Below are 26,772 nucleotides of genomic sequence, written 5' to 3'. Positions count from 1 at the left end.
TGAAGGCCCTACCCAAAGCCTGAAGCCTGCTGCATGCTCTGGGAGCTGTTAACTTTGAGTGCAAGTGATGCAGACAGAGGCTGTGCTCCACCCCAGAGCTGTCCATCCTTCTGTGGCCGTCCTGGGGAGATGGTTCTCTTTTATACCCCAAGTCCAGGTCAGGGCACCTGTGTGAGACACTGCTGTCCTGCCTGTGGATTCCCCTGCACTGGGAGTTCCTGGAGTTCTCGCTTACAGGAGAGGATTTGCACTTGGCAGACTCACTCTGCAAAGTGTCCACATAGTGCTTTGCCATTATGGGTGATAGTATATTTGTCACCATTTTCTTAAGTAAAGTTGAGAGTTTCTCAGGTTGAGCAGACGTGGTTACTCTATCAGATGGAATGGTGTTTGATGTTTTAATACCTGTGTCCACTCACGTGTCAATAACTCTAGCAAGACCAACTCATGATGTTGCCTGGAGAGACTTTCTCTTCTTAATGTTGAAGTTGTATTTACTTAAATACTGTTAAGAGTTAATGTCTTCAAATAGATCAAAATTCAGGAAGTAGCTAAGGGTATGCAGTGAAAAATCTCACCTACCACTTCACTTACACTCTCACGTGATGCACTCACACACAGTCTCATGCTCACAGATACTAATACATACACTCATACACTGTGAGATTAGATAGAGGACAGGTGCTGGTCTCTGACCCCAGTTCCCAGCACAGGGTTCCTGAGACCATGGTGAATTTCAAGTGGTGAGACCACCTGGTGCATCTTTTGTTCTGATATCTGGTCCTTGACCCCAGCTCCTGACACCAAGCTCCTAAGGCCCTTGTCATTTCCTGGGTGATAGAAGGGTCTTTTGTTCTATGAGGCGATTCTGGGTGGCTCCTGAATGGCTCCTGGGGGCGCTGGTCACCACAAAGACTGAGCCACAGGTAGAAGCTTGGACCTGTCAGCCCCTCACCCCCCTGTCTTGAAACCACTTTTTCGTCAGAAAACCACTGATCCTTTTACTGTCTCCATGGTTTTGCCTTTTCCCAAGTGTCGTGAGTTGGAATCCTACAGGATGTATGCAGGCTTTTCAGACTGGCTTCTTTCATCACTGACTGACGTGCACTTAAGCTTCCTCCATGTCTCTTCACAGCCTGGTGGCTCATGTCTCTTTAGGGCTGAATCATATTCCACTGTCTGGATGCGCTTACAGTTGGTTTATCCACTCACATGGTGGATGGAATCACTCACCACGGAAGCATCAGGAAACGAGATGGTCGCTCCACGGCGGCCTGAGCCTGAGTGTCAGGCCCTAAGCAACAACTAACCTGCTTTCCGTCTCCATAGATTTCTTCCTCCAGATGTCTCATAGAAATGGGGTCCTACAGTGTGTGGACTGTTGCCTGGCCTCTTTCAGTCAGGAGCATATCAATCACGTGTGAACGTTCACGCCTGTTGAGTCGAGTCAGTGTTTGATCCCCTTTCATGGACGAATAGCGTTCCATTGTGCGCAAGGACTGCCTTCTGTGCTCCTCCATTAATGAATGTTTGGATGTTACCCCCTTCCAGCTCCTGTGAATAATGCTCTCATGAACATGTGTGCACAATGTTCATTTTTGTCTGAATACATGTTTTCAGCTCTGTCGGGTGAAGGGCACATTTTGGGAGGAAAGGCTAGATTCCGGGCATCTCCTTTGTGTAGCTGGGGGGAGGGAGCCAAGCCCTCTGGAGCCTCTGTGTCCGGGGAGGGTGGGGCCCGCGTGAGGACAGGATGAAGGTCACGGTCTGGGACTCACCGGAGCCTCCCTTCCCACAGTTCGCCTCTATGGACCGAACTTCATCCTTCAGGTGTACTCAGCACAGAGGAAGTCCTGGCACCCTGTGTGCCAGGATGACTGGAGTGAGAGCTACGGGAGGGCGGCCTGCCAGGACATGGGCTACCGGTGAGTTCCGAGCCCCTCATCCTCCCTTGTGATGGTAACAGGCACAGAAGCATAGAATCAGTGCTTCTCTCTGCCCCTCCCCAGAAGTGCCAGCCCACGGACACCACACACCTCTGTCTTCTTCCCAAAGCTGCCCCAGGGAACCAGCAGGGGAGCGTGTGCCCCACACCCCCAGCCCCACCTCCTCCTAGGCCTCCATCTGCTCCTGGTTCCTCTGGGCTGTCCAGCGCCGAAGTCGCCAGGGTCCCGGGTGCTGGCTGAGGGCCTTAAGAGACTCATTTCCAGAGGAGACTCCAGTGCAAGGTGGAAGCCTTGACTCAGCTCGCCTCCTGGGTGGGGGGCCAGTGGGGAGGACTGCGGGGGAGGTCGGAGGGAACAGATATGTGAGAGCTTCACTGCAGGAGTGCAGGAGGCACTGGGGGCTTTTGAACACAGACAGCTGATCATTGGATTTATCGGTAAGAGAATACATCCCTCATGTAGCCACCAGAGAAGGTTCCAGCCAGGGGCTCATCGGAGCGCGCCTGCCAGCCCGGCCTTCCAGGGAGAGGCTGGGCCATTTTACTGCCACTGTCTCTTCCTTGGGCGTGTCCCCATGTGACTTCTCTGCAATTCCAGCCTGTTGACCCTATGCCAGTTTTCAAAATGAATTATCACTTGATAAAAAAGTTGCCATCTCAGCTAGGGAACTACTTCCAAATGCCACTCTCCCCTAGTCGCAGTGTGTGTCACTATGAATGACGTAGGGATGTCTCATCACGGTTCAGGGGCTACATTTTATCACTGGGAGCATTTGGACGTGTGGTTACATGTTTGGTTACTTTATACGTCCTCACACATCTATATTCTTACTGCTTTTTTATCCTGATCCAGATTAGATTCGAAACATGACTGTTGGAGGACTTTCCCCTGACACTTCAGGGTTATTGGATGGTTATAATGTGGTGTCACTTAATTAGAAGTTGTGTTTTTGTTTTCCAAAATGCTCCTAACCTGCATGTAGTATAAGATAAGTACTATGATATAGCTATAGCGTAGGATTTGCAAATGCTTGCAGAAAAACTATTATTTTAAGTAAGACTTTCTGTCTTTTTTTTAGGAACAGTTTTTATTCTAGCCAAGGAATAGCAGATGACAGCGGAGCCACAAGCTTTATGAAGCTGAACATAAGTGCCAATGATATCGATCTCTATAAAAAACTCTACCACAGGTATTTAATTTGCTGATTTTTTTTCTTAAAAATTTTATTGAAGTATGGGTGATTTACAATGTTGTGTTCATTTCCACCAAACAGCAAAGTGATTCAGTTATACAAATATATGCATTCTTTTCCACATTCTTTTCCATATGGTTTATCATAAGATATTGAACATAGTTCCCCGTGGTATTCAGTAGGACTTTGTTGTTTATAACCATCCTATATATAAAGGTTGCATCCGCTAATCCTAAAATTCCAGTCTACCTGCTTTTCCCTCCCCTTGGCAACCACAAGTCTGTTTCTACGTCTGTGAGTCTGTATGTTCCATAAGTAAATTCATTTGTTTCTTATTTTAGATTCCACATATAAGTGATATCATGTGGCATTTGTCTTTCTCTGTCTGGCTTACTTCCCCTAGGATGATCATTTCTAGGTCCATCCATGCTCCTGCAAAAGGAATTATTTCATTTTTTCTTGCGGTTGAGTAGTATTCCATTGTATGTATGTACCTCATCTTCTTTATACACTCATCGATCAGTGGGTATTTAGGCTGCTTTCATGTCTTGACACTGTAAATAGTGCTGCAGTGAACACTGGGGGGCATGTATCTTTTTGAGTTATAGTTTTGTCTGGGTATATGCCCAGGAGTGGGATTGCAGGATAACATGGCACTTTCATTTTTAGTCTTTTGAGAAATCTCAAAATTAATCAAACTAATCACACGGACCACAGCCTTTTCTAACTCAACAAAACTATGAGGCATGCCATGTAGGGCAACCCAAGATGCATGGGTCATGGTGGAGAGTTCTGACAAAATGTGGTCCACTGGAGAAGGGAATGGCAAACCACTTCAGTATTCTTGCCTTGAGAACCCCATGAACAGTATGAAAAGGCAAAAAGATAGGATATTGAAAGATGAACTCCCCAGGTCAGTAGGTGACCAGTATGCTACTGGAGGAGAGTGGAGAAATAACTCCAGAAAGAATGAAGAGACAGAGTCAAAGCAAAAACAATACCCAGTTGAGGATGTGACTGGTGATGGAAGTAAAGTCTGATGCTGTAAAGAACACTATTGCATAGGAACCTGGAATGTAAGGTACATGAATCACGGTAAATTGGAAGTGGTCAAACAGGAGATGGCAAGAGTGAACATCGACATTTTAGGAATCAGTGAACTAAAATGGACTGGAATGGGCCAATTTAACTCAGATGACCACTACTGTGGGCAAGAATCCCTTAGAAGAAATGGAATAGCCCTCATAGTCAACAAAAGAGTCCAAAATGCAGTACCTGGATGCAATCTCAAAAAGGACAGAATGGTCTCTGTTCATTTCCAAGGCAAACCATTCAATATCATAGTAATCCAAGTCTATGCCTCAACAGTAAAACTGAAGTTGAATGGTTTTATGAAGACCTACAAGTCCTTCTAGAACTAACACCCAAAAGAGATGTCCGTTTCATTATAGGGGACTGGAATGCAAAAGTAGGAAGTCAAGAGATACCTGGAGTAACTGGCACATTTGGCCTTGGAGTACAAAGGCTAACAGAGTTTTGCCAAGAGAACACACTGGCCATAGCAAACACCCTCTTCCAACAAAACAAGAGAAGACTCTACACATGGACATCACCAAATGGTCAATACCAAAATCAGACTGATCATATTCTTTGTAGTCAAAGATGGAGAAACTCTACACAGTCAGCAAAAATAAGACTGGGAGCTGACTGTAGGTCAGATCATGAACTCCTTATTGCCAAATTCAGACTTAGATTGAAGAAAGTAGGGAAAACCACTAGACCATTCAGTTAGGACCTAAATCAAATCCTTTATGATTATAAAGTGGAAGTGACAAACAGATTCAAGGGATTAGACTTGAAAGACAGACTGCCTGAAGAACTATGGACAGAGGTTCGTGACACTGTACAGGAGACAGGGATCAAGACCATCCCAAAGAAGAAGAAAAGCAAAAAGGAAAAATGGTTGTCTGGAGAGGCCTCACAAATAGCTCAAAAAAGAAGAGAAGCTAAAGGCAAAGGAGAAAAGGAAAGATATACCCATTTGAATGCAGAGTCCCAAAGAATAGCAAGGAGAGATAAGAAAGCCTTCCTCAGTGATCAATAAAAAGAAATAGAGGAAAACAATAGAATGGGAAAGATAGAGATCTCGTTAAGAAATTAGAGATACCAAGGGAACAACATTTCATACGAAGATGGGCACAATAAAGGACAGAAATGGTATGGACCTAACAGAAGCAGTGGACTTCCCCGGTGGCTCAGTTGGTAAAGCGTCTGTCTACAATGCGGTAGACCTGGGTTTGATCCCTGGGTCGGGAAGATTCCCTGGAGAAGGAAATGGCAACCCACTCCAGTACTCTTGCCTAGAAAATCCCATGGACGGAGGAGCCTGGTGTCCATGGGGTCACAAAGAGTCAGACACGACTGAGTGACTTCATTTCATTTCACTTCAACAGAAGCAGAGGATATTAAGAAGAGATGGCAAGAATACACAGAAAAACTATACAGAAAAGATCTTCATGACCCAGATGACCACAATGGTGTGATCACCCAGGCAGACATCCTGGAATGTGAAGTCAAGTGGGCCTTAGGAAGCATCACTACAAACAAAGCTAGTGGAGGTGATGGAATTCCAGGTGAGCTATTTCAAATCCTGAAAGATGATGCTGTGAAAGTGTTGCACTCAGTATGCCAGCAAGTTTGGAAAACTCAGCAGTGGCCACAGGGCTGGAAAAGGTCAGTTTTCATTCCAATCCCAAGGAAAGGCAATGCCAAAGAATGTTCAAACTATCACACAATTACACTCATCTCACAGGCTAGCAACTGCTGCTGCTGCTAAGTCACTTCAGTCGTGTCCAACTCTGTGTGACCTCGTAGACGGCAGCCCACCAGGCTCCCCCATCCCTGGAGTAATGCTCAAAATTCTCCAAGCCAGGCTTTAACAATACATGAACATGATGTTCAAGCTGAAAAGGCAGAGGAACCAGAAATCAAATTGCCAACATCTGTTGGATCATTAAAAAAGCAAGAGAGGTTCCAGAAAACCATCTACTTCTGCTTTATTGACTATGCCAAAACCTTTGACTGTGTGGATCACAGCAAACTGTGGAAGATTCTTAAAGAGATGGGAATACCAGACCACTTTACCTGCCTCCTGAGAAATCTGTATGCAGGTCAAGAAGCAACAGTTAGAACTGGACATGGAACAATAGACTAGTTCCAAATAGGGAAAGGAGTGCATCAAGGCTGTATATTGTCACTCTGCTTATTTAACTTATATGCAGACTCCATCATGCAAAATGTCAGGCTGGATGAAACACAAGCTGGAATCAGGATTGCTGGGAGAAATATCAATAACCTCAGATATGCAGATGACACCACCCTAATGGCAGAAAGTGAAGAAAACATCACAGCCTCTTGATGAAAGTGAAAGAGGAGAGTGAAAATTTGGATTAAAACTCAATATTCAGAAAACTAAGATCATGGCATCTGTTCTTATAATTTCATGGCAAATAGATGGGGAAACAGTGAGAGGCTTTATTTCTTTGGGCTCCAAAATCACTGCAGATGGTGACTGCAGCCATGAAATTAAAAGATGCTTGCTCCTTGGAAGAAAATCTATGACCAACCTAGACAGCATATTAAAAAGCAGAGACATTACTTTGCCAACAAAGGTCCGTCTAGTATAAGCTATGGTTTTTCCAGTAGTCACGTATGAACGTGTGAGTTGGATTACAAAGAAAGCTGAGAACTGAAGAATTGATGCTTTTGAACTGTGGTATTGGAGAAGACTCTTGAGAGTCCCTTGGACTGCAAGGAGATCAAACCAGTCCATTCTAAAAGAAATCAGTTCTGAATATTCATTGGAAGGACTGATGCTGAAGCTGAAACTCCAATCCTTTGGCCACCTGATGGAAAGAACTGACTCACTGGAAGAGACCCTGATGCTGGGAAAGATTGAGGGCAGGAGGAGAAGGGGACAACAGAGAATGAAATGATTGGATGGCATCACTGACTCGATGGACATTAATTTGACCTAGCTCCAGGAGTTGGTGATGGACAGGGAAGCCTGGCATGCTGCAGGCCATGGAGTCACAAAGAGTCAAACACGACTAAGTGACTGAACTAAATTGAACTGAGGAATCTCCTCACTCTTCTCCATAGTGGCTGCACCAACTTACATTCCCCCTCACAGTGTAGGAAGGTTCTCTTTTGTTATTTGGAGGCTTTTTAATGATGGCCCTTCTGACCAGTGTGAGGGGATACCTCATTGTTGTTTTAATTTGCGTTTCTCTAATAATTAGTGATGGTGAGCATCTTTTCACGGGTGTGTTGGGCATGGTTGTTTCTTTTTTCCTTTCAAAAACTGCAAATGAGTAGGGGATGTCTGGGAGAATCACCGTTAGAGTCTGATTTCTCTCTTGCTGGTGAGAATTTGTCTGAGTTCCTCACAGGGAGGAGATTGGACTCTAAGTAGGACCCGTCTCTCTGAGCAGCTCTGGGTTCATTCTAGGGAGGCATTTGTGCTAGGTCACTTCAGTCATGTTTGACTCTTTGGAGCCCACAAGGCTCCTCTGTCTATGGGATTCTCTAGGCAAGAATACTGGAGTGGGTTGCCGTTTCCTCCTCAATGGAATCTTCTAGACCCAGGGATCAAACCCACATCTCCTGCATTGCTGGTAGGTTCTTTACCATCAGCGCCACCTTGGGAAGCAGCTGTGGTCTGCTGGCCACCCGTGTGTGCCCTCTGCCCTCCGGGGTATTGGGTAACATCACAAAATGAAGATTCCTCTTTCCCGATTTTCTTCTCTCTGCAGACACAAGAGATGCCTCTTAGCGTGTGTCAGGGTGTGTGTCTAGGGGTCCAGAAGAATGTCTCGTGGTCCCCACTGGGGTGACCAACTCATCCTGGTTTTCACAGGACCCTGATGGTTTCACACTGGAAACTCTGCTTCCCAGAGGTCCTCTCAGCCCAGGCAGTGGGGAAGGTTGGTCCCCCAGCCCCAGCCGTAGAGTCAGAGGATGCTGTGTGAGGGGTGGGCCTGGGAGCTAGCGGCTATTCCAGTACTCCAGTGTTTCCTATACCTGGAGGCCAACTTGCAGTGCTGGGAAGGTCGCAGTGTGTCCAGTGGGTGGACGTGAACCTGAGTTGGTCCCACAGTTGATGGTTTGACTAGTTAGGAGGTCGGGGGAGAGGGCTAGGCTTAGGCTACTCAGTCTGTGTTGCGTATGTTTAAAATGTTTGCAGTCTTCCTAGAATCATTCATGCTGGTGTTATTTAGTCACTAAGTCGTGTCTGACTCTTTGGCGACCCCATGGACTGTAGCCCTCCAGCCTCCTCTGTCCATGGGATTTTTCCAGGCAAGAATACTGGAGAGGGTTGCCATGCCCTCCGCCAGGGGGATCTTCTCGGCCCAAGGACCAAACCGGGGTCTCCTGCATTGCAGGCAGATTCTTTACCACTGAGCCACCAGGGAGTATAGAATACTGTTATCCAAATGGAATGTTCTTTCATGTAAAAGACACACAACATACAGCTTCCTCAGCTCCCAGTTCCCCATCACTCATCCAAACCATGCCGTCCCCTCCCTGCTGGCCAGGTGCCAGGTGCTGTGTTTAGGGAAAGAAGGACAAGTCAAGCTTCCCCCTCCTTTTCTGTGAGTGGGAGACTGAAGCAGGTTTGTGTTCCTGGTGGCCTGGGGGGCTGACTTCTGCCCGGGGCACCTAAGCCTATGCCAGGCTGAGCCTAGGAGGAAGGGTGCCCATAGCCAGGTGTGGCCATCAAAACAGCGGGCCGTGGTTTGTCCCCCTGAGAAGCTAAACACAGCTGCCTGGGCTCTTTGTAAATACTGTCTCTTTGTCTTGCTGGTTACTTGGAACCAGGACTGAGCAAGGGAGGGAAGGCTGCCACCTTGTGGTAACTCGTAAGATGGCTTCAGACTTTGGAGGAAAAAAGAGGCCATTGCTTGGCACATGGTATCCCCTATGCTCATCAGGGGGTGGGAGGACTTCTTTCCTGTTTGCTTTCAGATGTAGCACTTTGATACTTGAACCTCGGGCTCCTGGTAGGGCTCGTCTGAGTGACTGCTTCGTGCCCTGATGCTGTGTTGTTTTTCAGTCACTTGGTCGTGTCTGACTCTTTGTGACCCCATGGACTGCAGCACGCCAGGCTTCCCTGTCTTTCACCATCTCTCAGAGTTTGCTCAAACTCATGTCCACTGAGATGGTGATGCCATCCAACCATCTCCTTCTCTGTTGCCCCCTTGTCCTCCTGCCTTCAATCCTTCCCAGCATCAGGGTCTGATGGCTGCTCAGTGTGCCATCAGAATGGGGGAATGACCTGATGATCTTTAGAAAACATCCACTCTTAATGGGAGCATGTCTTCTCTTGGCATCTAGTGCCACCCAGCCAGAGACCACCAGGGCACACCTTGTCTTGGAACCATGGGTGTCTCAGTGGGAGGGTGTTAGAAGGGACTTATAATGGGATGTGGGCTTGTATTGAGTCATTTGGGGAAGATTCCAGGAAGCTAGGCTTGGCCATGGACTGGATGCTGTCCAGAAATGAGGGTGATTCTATAGTTGGTACCTCAATGCTTTTTTGTCAGAAGGTGGGCTAGCATGAAGCCAGGCTACTGCTGGGATTGGCAAAGAAGTGCAGTCACTTGTGCCAGCCAGCAGAGGGGGCTGTTGGTCACTGTGAGGTTTGGACCAGGTTCACGGGATGAATTACAAGCTGGAATCAAGAATGCAGGGAGAAATATCAACAACCTCAGATATGCAGGTGATATGACTCTAATGGCAGAAAATGAAGAGGAACTAAAGGACCTCTTGATGAGGGTGAAAGAGGAGAGTGAAAAAGCTGGCTTAAAAGTCAACATTTAAAAAACGAAGATCATGGCGTCTGGTCCCATCACTTTATGGCAAATAGATGGGGAAAAACTAGAAACAATGATAGATTTTATTTTCTTAGGCTCCAAAATCACTATGGATGGTGACTGCAGCCTATTATACAGAGTGAAGTAAGCCAGAAAGAAAAACACCAATACAGTATACTAACGCATATATATGGAATTTAGAAAGATGGTAACAATAACCCTGTATATGAGACAGCAAAAGAAACACTGATGTATAGAACAGTCTTATGGACTCTGTGGGAGAGGGAGAGGGTGGGAGGATTTGGGAGAATGACATTGAAACATGTATAATATCATGTATGAAATGAGTCACCAGTCCAGGTTCGATGCACGATACTGGATGCTTGGGGCTGGTGCACTGGGACGACCCAGAGGGATGGTATGGGGAGGGAGGAGGGAGGAGGGTCCAGGATGGGGAACACATGTATACCTGTGGATTCATTTCAATATTTGGCAAAACCAATACAATATTGTAAAGTTTAAAAATAAAATAAAATTAAAAAAAAATAAAATAAAAAAAGAAAGAAAAAAAAAAAAGGAACACTGCCAGCTTCAAATACCTGGGCATCAATGCTGCTTCTCTTTTCAACATGTTGGAGAAAATTCAGTGTACAATGGAATGCATTGGTTAGTTCTTTTTCATCTGTAACCTGGAATGTTTGCCTCCCAAGGAGTAACTCTTCTTCTGTTCCCAGGCAAATGGTTGTATAGTTTTCTGTGCAGTTCATATAAAGCAGTTACAAGAAGCTGGAAGTTTACAAAAGTCTTCCTTACAAAATTAAAGGATGATTTTAAACTACAAGAAAAAAAATAACAGCTGATATGATAAGTGCTTTGACTTGACACTATTGAATGACTAACATACACACACATACACACACATACACACAATGTGTGATTATCTTCACAACCACCTTTGGTACTGTCATTAGCCCATTCTGTTGATGGGGAAATCAAGGCACAGAGAGGTTAAGTGCCTTGCCCAAGGTCACACAGCTTGGATTTTAACCCTCCAGTTTGACTTGGTGTCCACTCTTTACTACTGTCCCCTATGTATGTCGGTTTACTTTCTCTATTCATGTCTTCAATTGCAAACTCTTCTATATCTGAAGAGGCAGGGAGTGAGAACATTGGAAGAAAATATTTTTTTCTAATTATTTCGAGAATCAAGTGTCTTTACTGTTACAGTGAGCAGAATTTTCCCCTCTTCTTTTGCAGCGATGTTTGTTCTTCAAAAACAGTGGTTTCTTTACGCTGTATAGGTAAGTGTTCTTGGTTTTCTGTTTCTAAAATGGGATGCATTTTGGTATCCCATTTGATACCAAAATCAAATGGTATCAAATTTGATACCTTATTGAAATGTATCCCAGTGTGTCTTTGGGGGACTTGGAGATAGAAGGTGGAGTAACATGTCAGGACACACCCAGCACCCTGCCCAAGGGTTCCCGTTCTTGAATCTGGATACACTTTAGATACTTATTGCTTTGGTCCAAGAAACAGCTGTCCCAAGGACAGACAAACTGCAGAGACAGACAATGTGGCCCTCTCTGTGGTGTCCACATTGTGGGGCTGGAGACCCATGGGTGTCCCCATTCCAGCGTTTGGACTACTTGTAGTTTCCAACCTTTTGGACTTCCCTGGTGCCTCAGACAGTAAAGACTCTGCCTGCACTGCAGAAGACCTGAGTTCAATCCCTCTGTCAGGAAGATCCCTTGGAGAAGGAAATGGCAACCCACTCCAGTATTCTTGCCTGGAAAATTCCATGGACAGAGGAACCTGATGGGCTACAATCCATGGAGTCGCAAAGAATTAGACATGACTGAGCAACTAACACTTTCACATTTTCCAAACGTTTTATGGGTATGGAGGATACTGTCCCTGAGCTCCCTTCTCTGGTATGGCCCCATCCTCTTCCCATATGGGTCTCGGCCCTGAAGCTTGGATTCCCAGTTTGAACAGGTGAAGCTAGCAGTCGCTCCGGGGTGAACACCATTCCCCAGTGGTCCTGGCAGTAACTTCCCACACATGTTGGTTCAAGATACCAGGAGATACCAGGAGAGTGTGGTGCCTGCCCTGCCCTCCTACCCACGCTGTCCACCTTGTGATGGTTTGAGAGCAGTGCATAGGAGAAAAGCCCTCCTTAGCTTTGTTCAGGAATCTTAGGGTCTCTGAGCATTCAAGGGGGTTCCAGGGCCTTTGTTATCTGCCCTGCTACATGGGTATTTGGGAGATGCTGATGGAATCACACAAGTGCCAAGCAACTGGTGGCATCCAGGCTATCAGAAGTGGTGCTTCCCGGGGGTGGCTGCGGGGGTGGGGTGGTTGCTGGAGGAGTGTCCTCTGGCCCCCCACCCCAGCCTAAAGAGACCAGGCGGCGTTTTCCAAAGTCAGAGCCCAAAGAAACAGGAACAAGAAGAGATCACGGTCACCCTGCAGCCAGGCCGGAACCTTGGTATGGGAACACAGTATGGCAGGTGTCCAGGAGAAGCGGGAAGGAGGGTGGCAAAGGGCGTAGTGGGATTGGGTGGGGGCAGCCCTGCTTTGCTCACTCGCGGGCTGCACTGTGCTTGTCTCTCAGAATGCGGGGTCTCGGTGAAGACGAGCCGCCAGAGCCGGATCGTGGGCGGATCGAATGCTTACTCGGGCGAATGGCCCTGGCAGGTTAGCCTGCACGTGCAGGGCATCCACGTCTGTGGGGGCTCCATCATCACCCCGGAGTGGATCGTGACAGCCGCGCACTGCGTAGAGGAGTAAGTCTCGAGGAGGAGGGGCCTGAGGAAGGGGGCGTGGCCTGAGGAAAGGGGCGGAACCAGAGGAGTAGGGGGCGGAGCCTGGGGTTCTGAGGCGGCTTTGCCAGAGGCCTTGAGCAAAGTCCTTGACTGCTGCAGGCTCCGGTTCCTTGGGGACAACTGGGGCTTCTAAGGGTGGCTCGCTGGCGTCACAGGGAGGGTCAGATGACTTGTGAAGCACGTGAAACTGTGGCCAATACATCCCATAGCGTGTGTCCATCGCTTTGAGTCAGCATAGGGATGCAGTGTAAGGCTGGGGTGATGCTATGATCAGAACGAATTCCAGTCCACAGTCTTCTCAGCTCGGTCCTATCCTTCCTGAGGCCGCTGCCCTCTCGACAAGTTTGGGCTCCCTGGATGCTCGTCCCCAGAGAGACACTCAGAGAAACTTGGGGACACTCAAACCTCAGGCTGTCCTGCCAGAAGGTTCTCTGTGATCCATTAAGCAGCCTGGGCCCCAGAGTTGCCCATACAGATGGGTGGGGAGGGGTGAGGGTGGCCATCATTTATAGCGTTAGCTTTTGTAGACGATACCATTCTTCCTTCTTTTTTCTTAAACAAGGAATTTTTTTTGGTCACATGGATATTTTGAAAAACCCTCACTCATGGGAGTTGTTTGTCATGTTTAGAGTGAGGCTGGGCCTAACTTGGCTGTTCCCTGGCTGATTAGCCTCACACAGTTCACCCCAGGTGTCTGACAGTAGTGTCTGCACCTGTAAGTCAGGTGTGCTGTTTTGAGGGTTGTTGCGAAGGTTGAAGGAAGGAGTGTGTATAACTCAGGAGTGTCCCTTCCTTCCATCCACCAGATTCCATAGGCTCTAAGACTTGGGATTTTCTTAGAAGGGAAGCACCCAAAAGAAGGTAGTGCCTGGGTGGTTATTAGACTCAGAGTCTACTCCCTGGTACACATTTATTAAGCACCTACTGTGTGCCAGGAGATGTTCTAGTATATAAAGATAAGTAAGACCCAGTCATGCTGGAAATAAGGTTTCAAACCTCAGGGAGATGTGTAGATTCAAGAATAAGTTGGGCTTCCCAGGTGGCGCTAGTCGTAAAGATCCTGCCTGCTAATGCAGGAAACTTAAGAGACATGGGTTTGATCCCTGGGTCAGGAAGATCCCCTGGAGGAGGGCAGGGCAACCCACTCCAGTATGCTTGCCTGGACAATTCCATGGACAGAAGAGCATTGCAGGCTATAGTCTATAGGGTCACAAAGAGTCAGACATGACTGAAGCGACTTAGCACACACGCATAAGTGTTCTTGGAATTGCAAGTGTTTGCAGGCTGGTGCAGAAATATGGGAGGAAAATGATTCACTGATGAAGTAAAGGAGAGGTGAGGTGGGTGTAAGTAAAGAGGAGGGTGAGGCTGTGTAAGATGGGGTGTAAGTAAAGAGGAGGGTGAGGCTGTGTAAGATGGAGAGAGAGAAGAGCCTGAGACCACCTGGCCATTCTGGTGTGGCTTCTGACAAGTCATGTCACCTCGGGGGCTGATGACTTTTGAGAACTGTGGAATGCGTGTTTTGTATTTGCCATTCTTACATGCTGAGCGGTGTTCCTCTCTGTCTTCCAGACCTCTTAACAATCCCAAGATCTGGGTGGCCTTTGCAGGAATCTTGAAACAATCTTACATGTTCTATGGAAGTGGATACCGAGTAGCAAAAGTGATTTCCCACCCAAATTATGATTCCAAGACCAAGAACAATGACATTGCGCTAATGAAGCTGCAGACGCCTCTGACTTTCAACGGTGCGTACCTGTGTTCCAGCAGCCCAGGGTGTGTGAACAGTTTTGACCAAATCTTAAGAGGCTGACTGGAAATAAAACGTGCTGTGAAGACTGGATGGAGGAAATGTGCATTGAGCTACAGTGTGCAGGCCTGGGGGAGGGGATGACTGCTAGAAGAGGGTTTCCAGAGACTGAGCCACCCCAAAATGTGCTTGTGGCCACTGAGCGATGTGGTCACCACCATGTTTTTCCTCCACCACACGGTGACAACTTAGCACACATGCACATCTACAAAAGTCATTTCATAATCAGGGTCTGATCAGTGACAGTTGACACTGTGCCTTTAATTATAATACACTGATCAGTTACCTTCATCGTGATCAGTTTAGTCTGTAGTTGATACAGCCCTGCCGTGCCCAGTGTCAACTATTTGCATCACAGGACTGTTGACTGTTGACTTTCAGCTGTTAACTGTTGACCTTCAGTTCTCCCAAACCCTAACTTCCAGAGGTGAACTTCTTGTCTCTTAGAAAAAGGGTCGCGGCAGGCAGAGGAAGAGGATGCTAGGACACATTGGAATCTAGAAGGCTCCCTGGGCCACAGGGTGGTGGTCCCAGGCCCAGTGCATGCACACGGAAAGGTCCAGGTGGAGACCATCACCCGAGGTCTTCAGTTAGACCAGAGCCGCTCATGGTGTTTTCTTTTCATGAAACAGACAAAGTGAAGCCAGTGTGTCTACCCAATCCAGGCATGATGCTGGAGCCAACTCAGTCCTGCTGGATTTCCGGGTGGGGGGCCACCTACGAGAAAGGTGAGTCTCCCCGCCCAGGGTCTGCAGGTCCCATGAATCAGAGCATGGGTTCAGAAGTGGGAGATCTAGGTTTTGATCTTGGTTCTACCACTGAATGATTGGATGATTTTTGGGTGATTCACCCAGGCTGTTTGCCTCAGGTTCTCTACATGTTAGATGGGAAAATCCTACCTGCCCTACCTACCACAGTGCCCTGATTAAGGTCAAATGCAAAGACTTCCCTAGTGGTCCAATGGTTAAAACTTCATTTTCCAGTGCAAGGGGTGTGGGTTCAATCCCTCATCAGGTAGCTAAGATCTCACATGCCTCGTGGTCAAAAAACCAAATATAAGCAGAAACAATACTGTAACAAATTCAATAAAGGCTTTTTAAAAACTGGTCCACATCAAAAAATTAAAAAAACAAATCAAGTGGAACAATGAGTGGAAACTGCGTTTTGGAGTGTAGAGGGCACCTAAACGTGAGAGGCACATGGCCCACCATGTTCAAGTCACAGAGTCATTAACGGGCTGCCTGGAAGTCTGCTGGCCTTTGATGCGAGGATAATGGTCTCAGTGAGGATGGGCCTGTGTGACTGGCAGCGACTGGCTGCAAGTCATCAAAGCCTAGTCCTCCTGCCCTGACCACACAGAGGGGAAGAGGCTCTAGACTCTCCTGACGCAGGCTGACCCTGCTGCCTTCAGTTATAATTTGGTTTCATGTCTGATAACCTTTTTCAAATGAAGAGATCCAGGCTGTTTCCTTTATATGGAGCATTGGATGTGCTTCAGTTCAGTTCAGTCACTCAGTCCTGTCTGACTCTTTGCAACCCCATGGACTGCAGCACACCAGGCTTCCCTGTCCATCACCAATTGCCAGGGCTTGCTCAAACTCACGTCCCTTGAGTTGGTGATGTCATCCAACATCTCATCCTCTGTCGTCCCCTTCTCCTCCTGCCCTCAATCTTTCCCAGCATCAGGGTCTTTTCTAAGGAGTCAGTTCTTCACATCAGGTGGCCAAAGTATTGGAGCTTCAGCTTCAGCATCAGTCCTTCCAATGAATATTCAGGACTGATTTCCTTTAGGATGGACTGGTTTGATTGACACTCAAGAGTCTTCTCCAATACCACTGTCCAAAAGCATCAGTTCTTCCATGCTCAGCTTTCTTTATAGTCCAATTATCACATCCATACATAACTACTGGAAAAAACATATCTTTAACTAGATGTACCTTTGTTGGCAAAATAATGTCTCTGCTTTTTAATATGCTATCTAGGGTGGTCATAGCATTTCTCCCAAAGAGCAAGCGTCTTTTAATTTCATGGCTGCATTCACCATCTGCAGTGATTTTGGAGCCCCCCAAAATAGTCTCTTACTGTTTCCATTGTTTGTCCATCTATTTGCCTTGAAGTGATGGGACTGGATGCTATGATCTTAGTTTTCTGAATGTTGAGTTTTAAGCCAACCTTTTCACTCTCCTTTTTCACTTTCATCAAGAGGCTCTTTAGTTCTTCTTCACTTTCTGCCATAAGGGTGGTGTTATCTGCATATCTGAGGTTTTTGATATTTCTCCCAGCAATCTTGATTCCAGCTTGTGCTTCTTCCAGCCCAGCATTTCTCATGATGTACTCTGCATATAACTTAAATAAGCAGGGTGACAGTATACAGCCTTGACGTACTCCTTGCATACAGATTTCTCAGGAGGCAGATAAGGTGGTTTGGTATTCCCATCTCTTTAAGAATTTTCCACAGTTTATTGTGATCCACACAGTCAAAATCTTTGGAGTAGTCAATAAAGCAGAATTAGATGTTTTTCTGGAACTCTGTTGCTTTTTCAGTGATCCAAAGAAGGTTGGCAATTTGATCTCAGGTTCCTTTGCCTTTTCTAAATCCAACTTGAACATCTGCAAGTTCATGATTCATGCACTGTTTAAGCTTGGCTTGGAGAATTTTGAGCATTACTTTGCTAGTGTGTGCAATGAGTGCAATTGTGTGATAGTTTGAACAATCTTTGGCATTGCCTTTCTTTGGAATTGGAATGAAAACTGACCTTTTCCAGTCCTGTGGCCACTGCTGAGTATGTGGATGTGCTTAGTGGTACGTTTATATTAATATATTGTTTACATCCTTCCAGAAGTATTTAGGGCACACCTACAAGGAATTCTTTAAAGCAGGGGTCTCAAACCCCAGGCCATGGATTGATGCTAGTCAGTGATCTGTTAAGAACCAGGCCACAGAGGAGGAGGTGAGCAGCGGGTGAGCAAGCAAAGCTTCATCGTATTTATAGCTGCTCCCCATTGCTTTCATTACCACATTATCACAATGTTCTAATAATAGAAACAAAGGGCACAATAAATGTAATGCACTTGAATCATCCTGAAACCATCCCCCCACCTCCCTGGTCCATGGAAAAACCGCCTTCTACGAAACTGGCCCCCAGCGCCAGGAAGGTTGGGGACCACTGGTTTAAAGCGAGGTGAATAGTACATGGGTGGGGCGACTTAGAGAAAGAAGGGAGAGCTGGCAACTGGGCTGAGTATCTTGGCATCTGGACGAGAGAAGCTCCTGGGTTGATCCTTCCAGTTGTGAGCAAGTTTCCTCAGTAGCCAAGACCAAAGGAAAAGTCAGCCATGATCTGTGGGGCACCTTCCAAGGGCTGGGAGAGTAACAGTGAGCAAACTAAAACAAAACCTCTGCCTGCAGGAGCTTCGCATTCTCCTGTGGGCGCTGGGGGCAGATTGTGCTCAGATAGGAAATGAGAAACTAGGTGCTTTCAAACAGTGGAGGCTTGTCACGGTGAGAGGTGGTCAGGGAGGGCTTCCCGGAAGAGGGGACATTTGAGCTGAAATCAGCATGACAAGAATGTCTTAGGAACAGAAGGGCCAGTGTGGCCAGGGCATGATGAACCAGGAGCGAGGGGGCAGTCTGGAGTCAGGTTGCATAGGGTATTGTAGGCTATGATGATAGCACTGGCTTCTAATCCAAGTGGGGCATGGAGCTGCTAGGGAGTGACATGGTTGGATGGCTAAGTAGGGACTCACAGAAAAGGTGACAGCATGGTGAGGAGACCACTGCCACATCCTGCGAGACAAGAAGGTTGCCAGACCAGGGAGGTGGGTGTGGGGGTAGGGGCAGAGCCACCAAATCTGTTGATCGATGGAGTGTCACGGGAAAGTGAGCAGTCTCGGGGGGGCCTGATTCGTGCTCGTGATCTGAGCCCCATGGTGGGGCATGGGGCCACTTCCCAAGTTGAGGAGGCTCAAGTGGCATGGCTTAGGGCGGATAAGCACTCCAGGAGAGGCTCTGCTTCAGCCCCCGAGGCCACAGAGCCTAGAAAACCTCTGTGTAGCAGGTGGGTGATGGAGATAGCACAGACCTGCAAGTGATTGGTCGCTCCCACATGCAGGGAGCGAGGGCAGGCAGTCAGGAGTGGAGCAGCGCGTGGGCTTGAGAAAGCTTAGGGTGCTTGAGGTGGAAACACAGGAGTTTCTGGTGTCAGCCTGGGAACTGTCCAGAGGGGAGAGATCGATGGAGGAGGAGAAGTGATCCCAGGGAACCACGTGGCTGGGCCATGAGCGGGTGACTCTAGGACACAGTTGGAGCTTGGTCCTCAGCCCAGAGGCAGGTAGTCCTCTCCAAACATAATACAGAGCCACTTTAAACGCACGCCTCTCAGCAGTTGAAAGGTACCTGGGTTCCCCAGGAGCAGGCTTGGTAGGAGTGGCATGGCCGTATGTCCACGTGTCCAGGAGGGAGACCAGGCTTCCTGTGAAAGCTATGCTGTCTTTTATTGCAGGGAAGACCTCAGATGACCTGAACGCGGCCAAGGTGCACCTCATTGAGCCCCGGAAGTGCAACAGCAAGTACATGTATGACAACCTCATCACGCCCGCCATGATCTGTGCAGGCTACCTGCGGGGCACCGTCGACTCCTGCCAGGTGATGACCAGCTGGGCTTTGCCCGGCTCCCACTGGGCCCATTAAGTGTGTCCCTCCCCTATGTGGGACCCGGGGTTGGAGGAGACCTGGAGACTCTCCCGTCACCCCACTGAGCCCTCATTCCACCTTCTTGCCCTCTGGCCTGTGTGGCTTGTGGATTGACTTCTGTTCTGTAACCTGCTGTGTCCCCCAGGGTGACAGTGGAGGTCCTCTGGTCACACTGAAGAGCAGTGTCTGGTGGCTGATTGGAGACACGAGCTGGGGGTCAGGCTGTGCCAAGGCGTACCGACCGGGAGTGTACGGGAACGTGACAGTGTTCACAGACTGGATCTATCAACAAATGAGGGTAACCTTTCCATCCTCCTGATCGGCTCCCCACTTCACTGTGTCAGAGCCTGGGGGCCTAGGAGGTGTGGTCCTGTGACAGGTCGCACCCCTCCCCATATGCGTTTGGATGAAAACTTCTGGGTCCCAGCTTTGCAGGGTCCAGGGTTACCTGTGATGGGCTTGCTTCTGGCTCTAATAGCTCCATTCACCTACTCAGATGTCATTGCATCAAACTTCTGGGGATGGGCAGAAAGCAGAGCGAGGCTGCCAGGCATGATTCAGGCCTATCCTTCTCTGGGCTGTCACAGGCACCCAGGGGAGCAGCTGGGGTCTCTGGTACAAGGAGAGGGCATGAGAAGGGAAAGATCCCAGGGGTTCCTGGTGCCCCTGCTGCCTCTGGCTTCTGGCCTGGTGCATGATACTCAGAGGGGCCCAGTCTTGGGTCCTGTCTGGATCCTGGGTGAGGACTGGATGTCTGTCCATCGCAGGGGCCTTGGGACTGGGCAGTGCTCACAGATTTTGGCTCCTTCCAGGGCCAGGTTCCAGGTGAAAGTCCCGTCTCCCTCAAGTCTCCAAAGGTGCCCAGGTGCCAGGAGATGGGGCAGAAGCCGAGGGCAGTGCCTGGTGAGGCATGGCCTGTGTCTCTCCTGAGCCCAAACCTAAGACCTAACACCTTCAAGTGACTCGGGGCCCAGCCAGTCCCCGCCCCACAAAGGGCCGAGTTCTGGAAATTCATGACCCCCACTGTCCCACTGAGGACCTGCATGATGCAGGCAAGCTGGGAGGGGGTCCTGGGGAGACTGGCCGGGGAGGTGAGGCAGGCCATGGGGTAACTGTCCCTCCAGGATGAGAGAGCGAACAGGCACCGTGTGTCTAGGCAATGCTGGTGGCTCATCAGCAGGAAGTGGTGGCGGGGGTGGGGGGTGGTCGGCTGGATGACAACAGAGGAGGTGGAGTAGAAAGCAGGACTACGTAGACCATGGATGACTTTCAGTGGCTAAGGTCATGCTTGGTTGGCCCAGAGATGCCTGTGTCCCAGCGGTGCTGAGTGATGGGACCCCCCCCCCCAACATCCCGGCCCCTCCTGTCCCTGGGCCTTTGCACATACTGTTCTCCTCCATTGTCAGTCTAACCCAACCTTCATGCTGTAGAAAAAAATATCCCTTTGTCTTATTTTTTAAATAATTTATTTATTTAATCCTTGGCTATGCTGGGTCTTTATTGCTGCACAGACGTTCTCTCATTGTGGTGAGCGGGGTTTACTCTCTCATGGTGTGAGCAGGCTTCTCATTGCAGTGGCTTCTCTTATGGGGGGTTTCCCAGGTGACGCTAGTGGTAACGAACCTGCCTGCCAGTGCAGGGAGATGTAAGAGACTTGAGTTCGATCCCTGGGTTGGGAAGATCCCCTGGAGGAGGGCACAGCAACCCACTCCAGTATTCTTGCCTAGAGAATCCCATGGATAGAGGAGCCTGACGGGCTTCGGTCCATGAGGTCACAAAGAATCCGGCATGACTGAAGCAATGTAGCATGCACTCTTGTTGTGGAGCACAGGCTCTAATCCCAGGCTCAGTGGTTGTGGTACATGGGCTTAATTGCTCCGAAGCATGTGGTATCTTCCTGGATCAGGGATAGAACCCATGTCTCCTGTGTTAGCAGGTGGACTCTTTACCACTGAGCCACCAGGGAAGCCCTCCCTGTCAATGTAGGGGAAAAATAATTTTCTGCCTTTGTTTGTCTTAAGAAAATAATATCGTTTCTTTTTCCTTTTTGAACAGGCAAACAGCTAATCTGTATGGCCTGGGTCCTTGACAACATTGCACAAGAAAAAGAAGGGGCTGATTGTTAATCCCCACGCATTATGTATTTTTTGAAGTGATTCCAGGTCCTTTTGTTTTTATGCGATCATGATCCTGTATGTCTTGGCCCTTTCCACAGTTCTGTGCAGACCCCGTGGCTCCCCTACCCCCGGGCCCACCCTTCCAGACCCCTCATCTGACCGGGGAGGCTGGCTGGCCATGGACAGCAGAGCCAGCGCAGAGCAAGGGGACGGGGTCTGCCCCGCGGGGACCTCCCCTCTGAGTCCCACTGCAGGGACTCCTCTTGGATTCACAGGGGGCTGGCGACTTCTCAGCTGCTGGACGGCTTGAGAAAGGAAGGCGAAAAGCCTGGCAGAACCTGCAGGGGCCAGCCTCTGGGGCCACTGCTGGTGAGACCACTTAGGGTAGCCCCAGGGCCTGTCTCTCCACGAGGGAATTTGATGAACATTCTTGAGTGCCTTCTTAGCAGCCCAGAGTGCTGGCTGGAAATAAAGGGGCCAGCTCTTCATGGGTGATGACTTGATAGACACTTGAAAGGGGACCCAAACCTTTTTCTTTCGGGGGGTGTGTAGACAGAGCCCTGGGAACATATGTGATCACCCCCAGCATTGCTGGGGGCCCCCACCCAGGGAGACCCGCCTTATTCTCCAGTCTCTCTCTGGCCTCCCTTGAAGATGGTGCAATGCCCCGGGCCCCCACTGAGGTCTTCACCCCGAGTAGGGTGCCTGCTGACCCTCTTAACGCCTGCTAATCATTCACCTGGAAATCGAGCTCACCCAGGGAAATCAGGGATACTAATTAAAGAAACACTGTTTCCTGTAAAGCGTCTACCTGTTACTACCTCAGTGCCCATGAAACCGGGCCGTAGTCCTACTCTTACTTTTTGAAATTACTGCTGCCTTTGCTTGTGTGAGCAGTAGCCGACTTGAGCTACTTTCACAAAGTGACTGCTCCCAATTTAATGTTCTGTAAGTGTTGTCCTGAAGCACAGCATCTGGGCTTGTGAGAAAGGAGAGAGGGGTGTGCATGGGCCTCCCCTGGCCCCTTCCAACCACTCCTCAAGCTCCCCTGCAGGGGAGAGTCAGGCTTCAGTGACCAAGTGTGAAGCGTAAACACGGGTGCTGTGAGGTCCTGCCTCCTCTCCGACACGCTGGTTTCGCAGAACGACTTGAGTGATTCTGCACAAGGACTTGACCTTGGAGTGGAAGTCAGGACGATGCGCTAGCAGGATGCTCGGGCGGCAGCATCCCAGGGGCCATCCTGACCTGCCTGCTCCCGAGTCAGATTTTAAAAAGCGTCGTCATGGTGAGCAAGCATTCCTTCTTTAGTGCTTCTTTTAATTTATGTGACCACTGTTTGTTCTCTGTTTTGTATCTTTTTTAAACTGTAAAATTCAATTGTGAAAAACTGAACAAATAAATTATGCATTTTTTTTTCCAAACATGTGGCAAGCAGAACCGGTCTGCATTTCCGCATTGGGCCTTGATGTCAGGGCAGCCCCTGAATGGTGGGTTGGCAGGGGGTGAGGTCAGGTGGGGTGGGGCAGATGTGGTCTCCTGGCTGCCCTGCTGGCCCCCACAGCTTGTCCTGTAGGATAGCAAAGTGAAAGTGTGAAAGTGTTAATTGCTCAGTCATGTCCAACTCTTTGTGACCCCATGGACTGTAGCCTGCCAAGCTCCTCTGTCCATGGGATTCTCCAGGGAAGAATATTGGGGTGGGTAGCCATTCCCTTCTCCAGGGGATCTTCCCGACCCAGGGATTGAATCCAGGTCTCCTGCATTCCTGGCAGATTTTTTACCATCTGAGCCACGAGGGAAGGCATCAGTCCCCAACTTTTTGGCACCGAGGACCAGTTTCATAGAAGACAATTTTCTCATGAACTGGGATGGTTCAGGTGGAGCGATGGGAAGCGGCCGATGAAGTTTCCCATCGCCACTCACCTCCTGCTGTGCAGCCTGGACCAGTACTGATCCTAGGGGCTGGGGACCCCTGCTATAGGAGGTAACCAAGCTCCTTAAGGAGCATCACCTGTACCTCCCATTTCTCCCAGATATGGACCCTGAGACCCAACTCCCTTCTAGAACTCTCTGCTCAGTGACCCCAGAGTCCTCAGATTCTGCCTTCTCAAACTTGTATAGCATCTCCTCCCCTAAAATTCCTGTGAGCTCATGGCAGCAGAGCTGCTTCCTTAACATGTGTCTCAGCCCCTGGAGTTGTGACTACAGGTAAGAGAGAGAGAGAGGGTAAATGTTTTCCTCCCTGGAAGAGATATCCACTCATGTTCTTCAAATAGCCCAAATCTGGCAGGTCCCAATGTGTAACAGGTGATTGGAGAGAATTGTCTGCGTTGTGTCAGTTTGTGTTAAAATTATGGTAAAAGTTGTAATAAAAAAGTAAAGAAAACATGTGTTTTGTTAGATAATATTTTTTTTAAGTTTTTTTTTTTTTTTGATGTGGGCCATCTTTAGAATCTTTTATGCTATGGCTCCAATACTTTCACTACCTGATGCTAAGAGCTGACTCATTGGGAAAGACCCTGATGCTGGGAAAGATTGAAGGTGGGAGGAGAAGGGGAGGGCAGGAGGAGAAGGGGATGACACGAGATGAGATGGTTGGATGGCATCACCAACTCCATGGACGTGAGTCAGATCACTCCGGGAGATGGTGAAGGACAGGGAAGCCTGGCGTGCTGCAGTCCATGGGGTCGCAAAGAGTCGGACATGACTTAGCGACTGAACAACAAAAGAACGAAAGGGGACAAGTTGGGGCAGGTGCCTGCCAGCCACCAGTCTTTGTCACCTGATCGCCATAGAATTTTGTTTCCTGTATGTTTGCTTAAAGACACCTTACTGGTAGATACTGTCAATTCATTAACACTGAACTCATGGCCAGCAACCCCATAAGTCACTCCTGAAGGACGCTTCCCTAGCACACATGTTTTGTCTGGAGGGCACAGCCAGCCTTCCTGCACTTAGATTAGACAGCACTTCCCATTCTGCTTGGGGCCATTTCAACATTGACATCACCATCTGAAAATACAAAAATGCTAAAGAACAGGCGCTAAATAAACTGAAAAGGATACTTATTTACAGTCTGAGCTGAAGCAGGAAGGCAGGGTAGCCATTTTCACACTCAAATCAGCCATTCAGTGTTTTTGCTCCTCTGCCGGTGTCCACGAAAGCGCTGCTAGTGTTCATTTGGGGTAACAGATCAACTTTAATGAGTAGGTGGATCTACCGGTACGGAATCTGTGAATAATGAAGATGGACTGTGTCCTAAAAGTGTCCACGTGGCAGGGCAGCTGACGTCTTTTTCAGTCGTATTTCTCATTTTGCAGTCCTCCTCCCGTGAGTGGCTTTAATTTTGAATGAAGCTGATTTCACTTAAAAGATTCAGCCAGGGAGGGGACTTTCCTGGTGATCCAGTAGCTAAGACTCTACATTCCCAACAGGAGGACTGGGTTTAATCCCAGGGTGGAATAGATCCCACGTGCCACAAAGAAGATCGAAGATCCTGCGTGCGGCAACTAAAACCTAGCGTAGCCAAATGAATAAATATAAACAACAAAGATCCAGCCTGAATGCTGAAACTAGGGAAATAGATATTTCTGTATTTAAACCTTTACAAGAGACAAACATTAATTTGCTTAATATAAATTAACCCAAAATACTAAAGTGGACACACGAGTATTAAAGGTGTGGAATCTGTGTTGATCACTTTGTGGCTTCTTGCAGCTGGGGAAGTAGGTGAGTTTCCAGGGTAGAGAATGAATTAACTTTGATTCGATTCTCACTGAGCTGTTATGGGGGAGGGCACAGTCCTGCCTTAAACTCAGGCACCTGGTCTGTTCTCAGCACCTCCCTGGTTCTCCTGGGGTTGCCCTGATTTGGCTCAAAATTCAGAAACTTTATTCTTTTGACCAAAGCTTCACCCTGGACCCGAGTTTGTGAAGAGCCACACACACACACATATACTCCCGGTTGGAGTCCTATCCCCCAGCCGCAGTCCTTTTCTGCTCTGGATGTAGAGAGGGTGATGTATGATATGGTACAGGCCAGAGCTCTTCTCCCAGTGTGCCCAGTGTTTTAAGAAAAATGTGCAATTTATGCTACTTCCAAAGTAGTTCAGTTTGGTCACTCAGTCATGTCCAACTCTTTGCAACCCCGTGGACTGCAGCACGCCAGGCTTCCCTGTCCATCACCAACTCCCGGAGCTTGTTCAAACCCATGTCCATTGAGTCTGTGATGCCATCCAACCATCTCATCCTCTGTCGTCCCCTTCTCCTGCCTTCAATCTTTCCCAGCATCAGGGTCTTTTTCAATGAGTCAGTTCTTCACATCAGATGGCCAGAGTATTGGAGCTTCAGCTTCAGCATCAGTCCTTCCAATGAATATTCAGGACTGATTTCCTTTAGGATTGACTGGTTTGATCTCCTTGCTTTCCACAGGACTTTGAAGAATCTTCTCCAATACCACAGTTCAAAAGCATCAGTTCTTTGTTTTAAAAAGTCACTAATGTACCAGCTGTGCCTGCTTTCTCTGACTCTGCAACCCCATGGACTGCAACCCACCAGGCTCCTCTGTCCATGGGATTCTCCAGGCAAGAATACTGGAGTGGGCTGTCATTTCCTTCTCTGGGGGATCTTCCCCGCCCAGATATCAAACCCACATCTACTCCATTGCAGGCAGATTCTTTACCACTAGGCCACCTGCGAAAGCCCATAATATACCAGCTATTTCATTTTAAATGAATTAACCCCATAAATATTGGTGTTTGAGCCATCGTTTTGCTTTGATTAAAGAACCTGAACTCATAATCCCCTGAAAATCCACTAATCACTTGGAAAGCCAACGTCAGTGCCTCATTAGCTGCTTTTAGGGCTTCCTGGTTTACCAGTTGGATTGGATTCCTTTCCTCCCACACAGTAACTGATGGTGGGGACTTTCCTGGCTGGCTGCTTTTGTCTTTGCTCTAAGAAGGAAACTAATAAAGGTAGCTGCTCCGTAGCATCTTAGAAGATAGTCAAGCAAGCAGCAAGTCACTTGGACATGTGCCTGGCATCTCCTACGCCCACTCCCTCCCACAGCGTTTACTAAGCACCAGCAGACCCTGTATTCTGGAAAACCGAGGCTTCCTAGTTCTGTCACTTCAATGTTATCTAGTTCCTCTCCTAGCTCTGCTCCAAACTCAACCCCACACTCTGGGGTCAACCGAGCCCCAGACTTGCCTGGAGAGAGGGTCCCTGAGTACGCATGATTGCTCCTCTAGTTTAGTCTGCCCAGGTTCATGGACCTTGAAGCCGGCGCTGTGGAGCCGGCAGCAGAATCTCGA

The 26,772-nt window shown here is 48.4% G+C and overlaps 1 protein-coding gene across 2 annotated transcripts in view; it reads left to right on the top strand.

Annotated features, from left to right (window-relative positions):
• The window catches only part of TMPRSS2 (transmembrane serine protease 2), a 46,535-nt gene extending 22,689 nt beyond the window's left edge, over nt 1-23,846 (top strand). For both annotated transcript variants that reach the window (XM_019962885.2, XM_070795214.1), the window contains exons 6-14: nt 1,799-1,925; nt 3,025-3,135; nt 11,271-11,314; nt 12,631-12,802; nt 14,414-14,589; nt 15,284-15,379; nt 19,154-19,296; nt 19,490-19,642; nt 21,400-23,846. In XM_019962885.2, coding sequence (XP_019818444.2) covers nt 1,799-1,925; nt 3,025-3,135; nt 11,271-11,314; nt 12,631-12,802; nt 14,414-14,589; nt 15,284-15,379; nt 19,154-19,296; nt 19,490-19,642; nt 21,400-21,411 — 1,034 coding nt within the window. In that variant the 3' untranslated portion in view covers nt 21,412-23,846. The remainder of the gene's footprint in view (nt 1-1,798; nt 1,926-3,024; nt 3,136-11,270; nt 11,315-12,630; nt 12,803-14,413; nt 14,590-15,283; nt 15,380-19,153; nt 19,297-19,489; nt 19,643-21,399) is intronic.
• The last annotated feature ends 2,926 nt before the right edge of the window (nt 23,847-26,772 follow it).

This window comes from Bos indicus, chromosome 1, assembly GCF_029378745.1.
Source record: "Bos indicus isolate NIAB-ARS_2022 breed Sahiwal x Tharparkar chromosome 1, NIAB-ARS_B.indTharparkar_mat_pri_1.0, whole genome shotgun sequence".
Classification (NCBI taxonomy): domain Eukaryota; kingdom Metazoa; phylum Chordata; class Mammalia; order Artiodactyla; family Bovidae; genus Bos; species Bos indicus.
The sequence above is the reverse complement of the archived record's forward strand: the minus strand, read 5'-3'. Positions and strand labels throughout refer to the sequence as shown.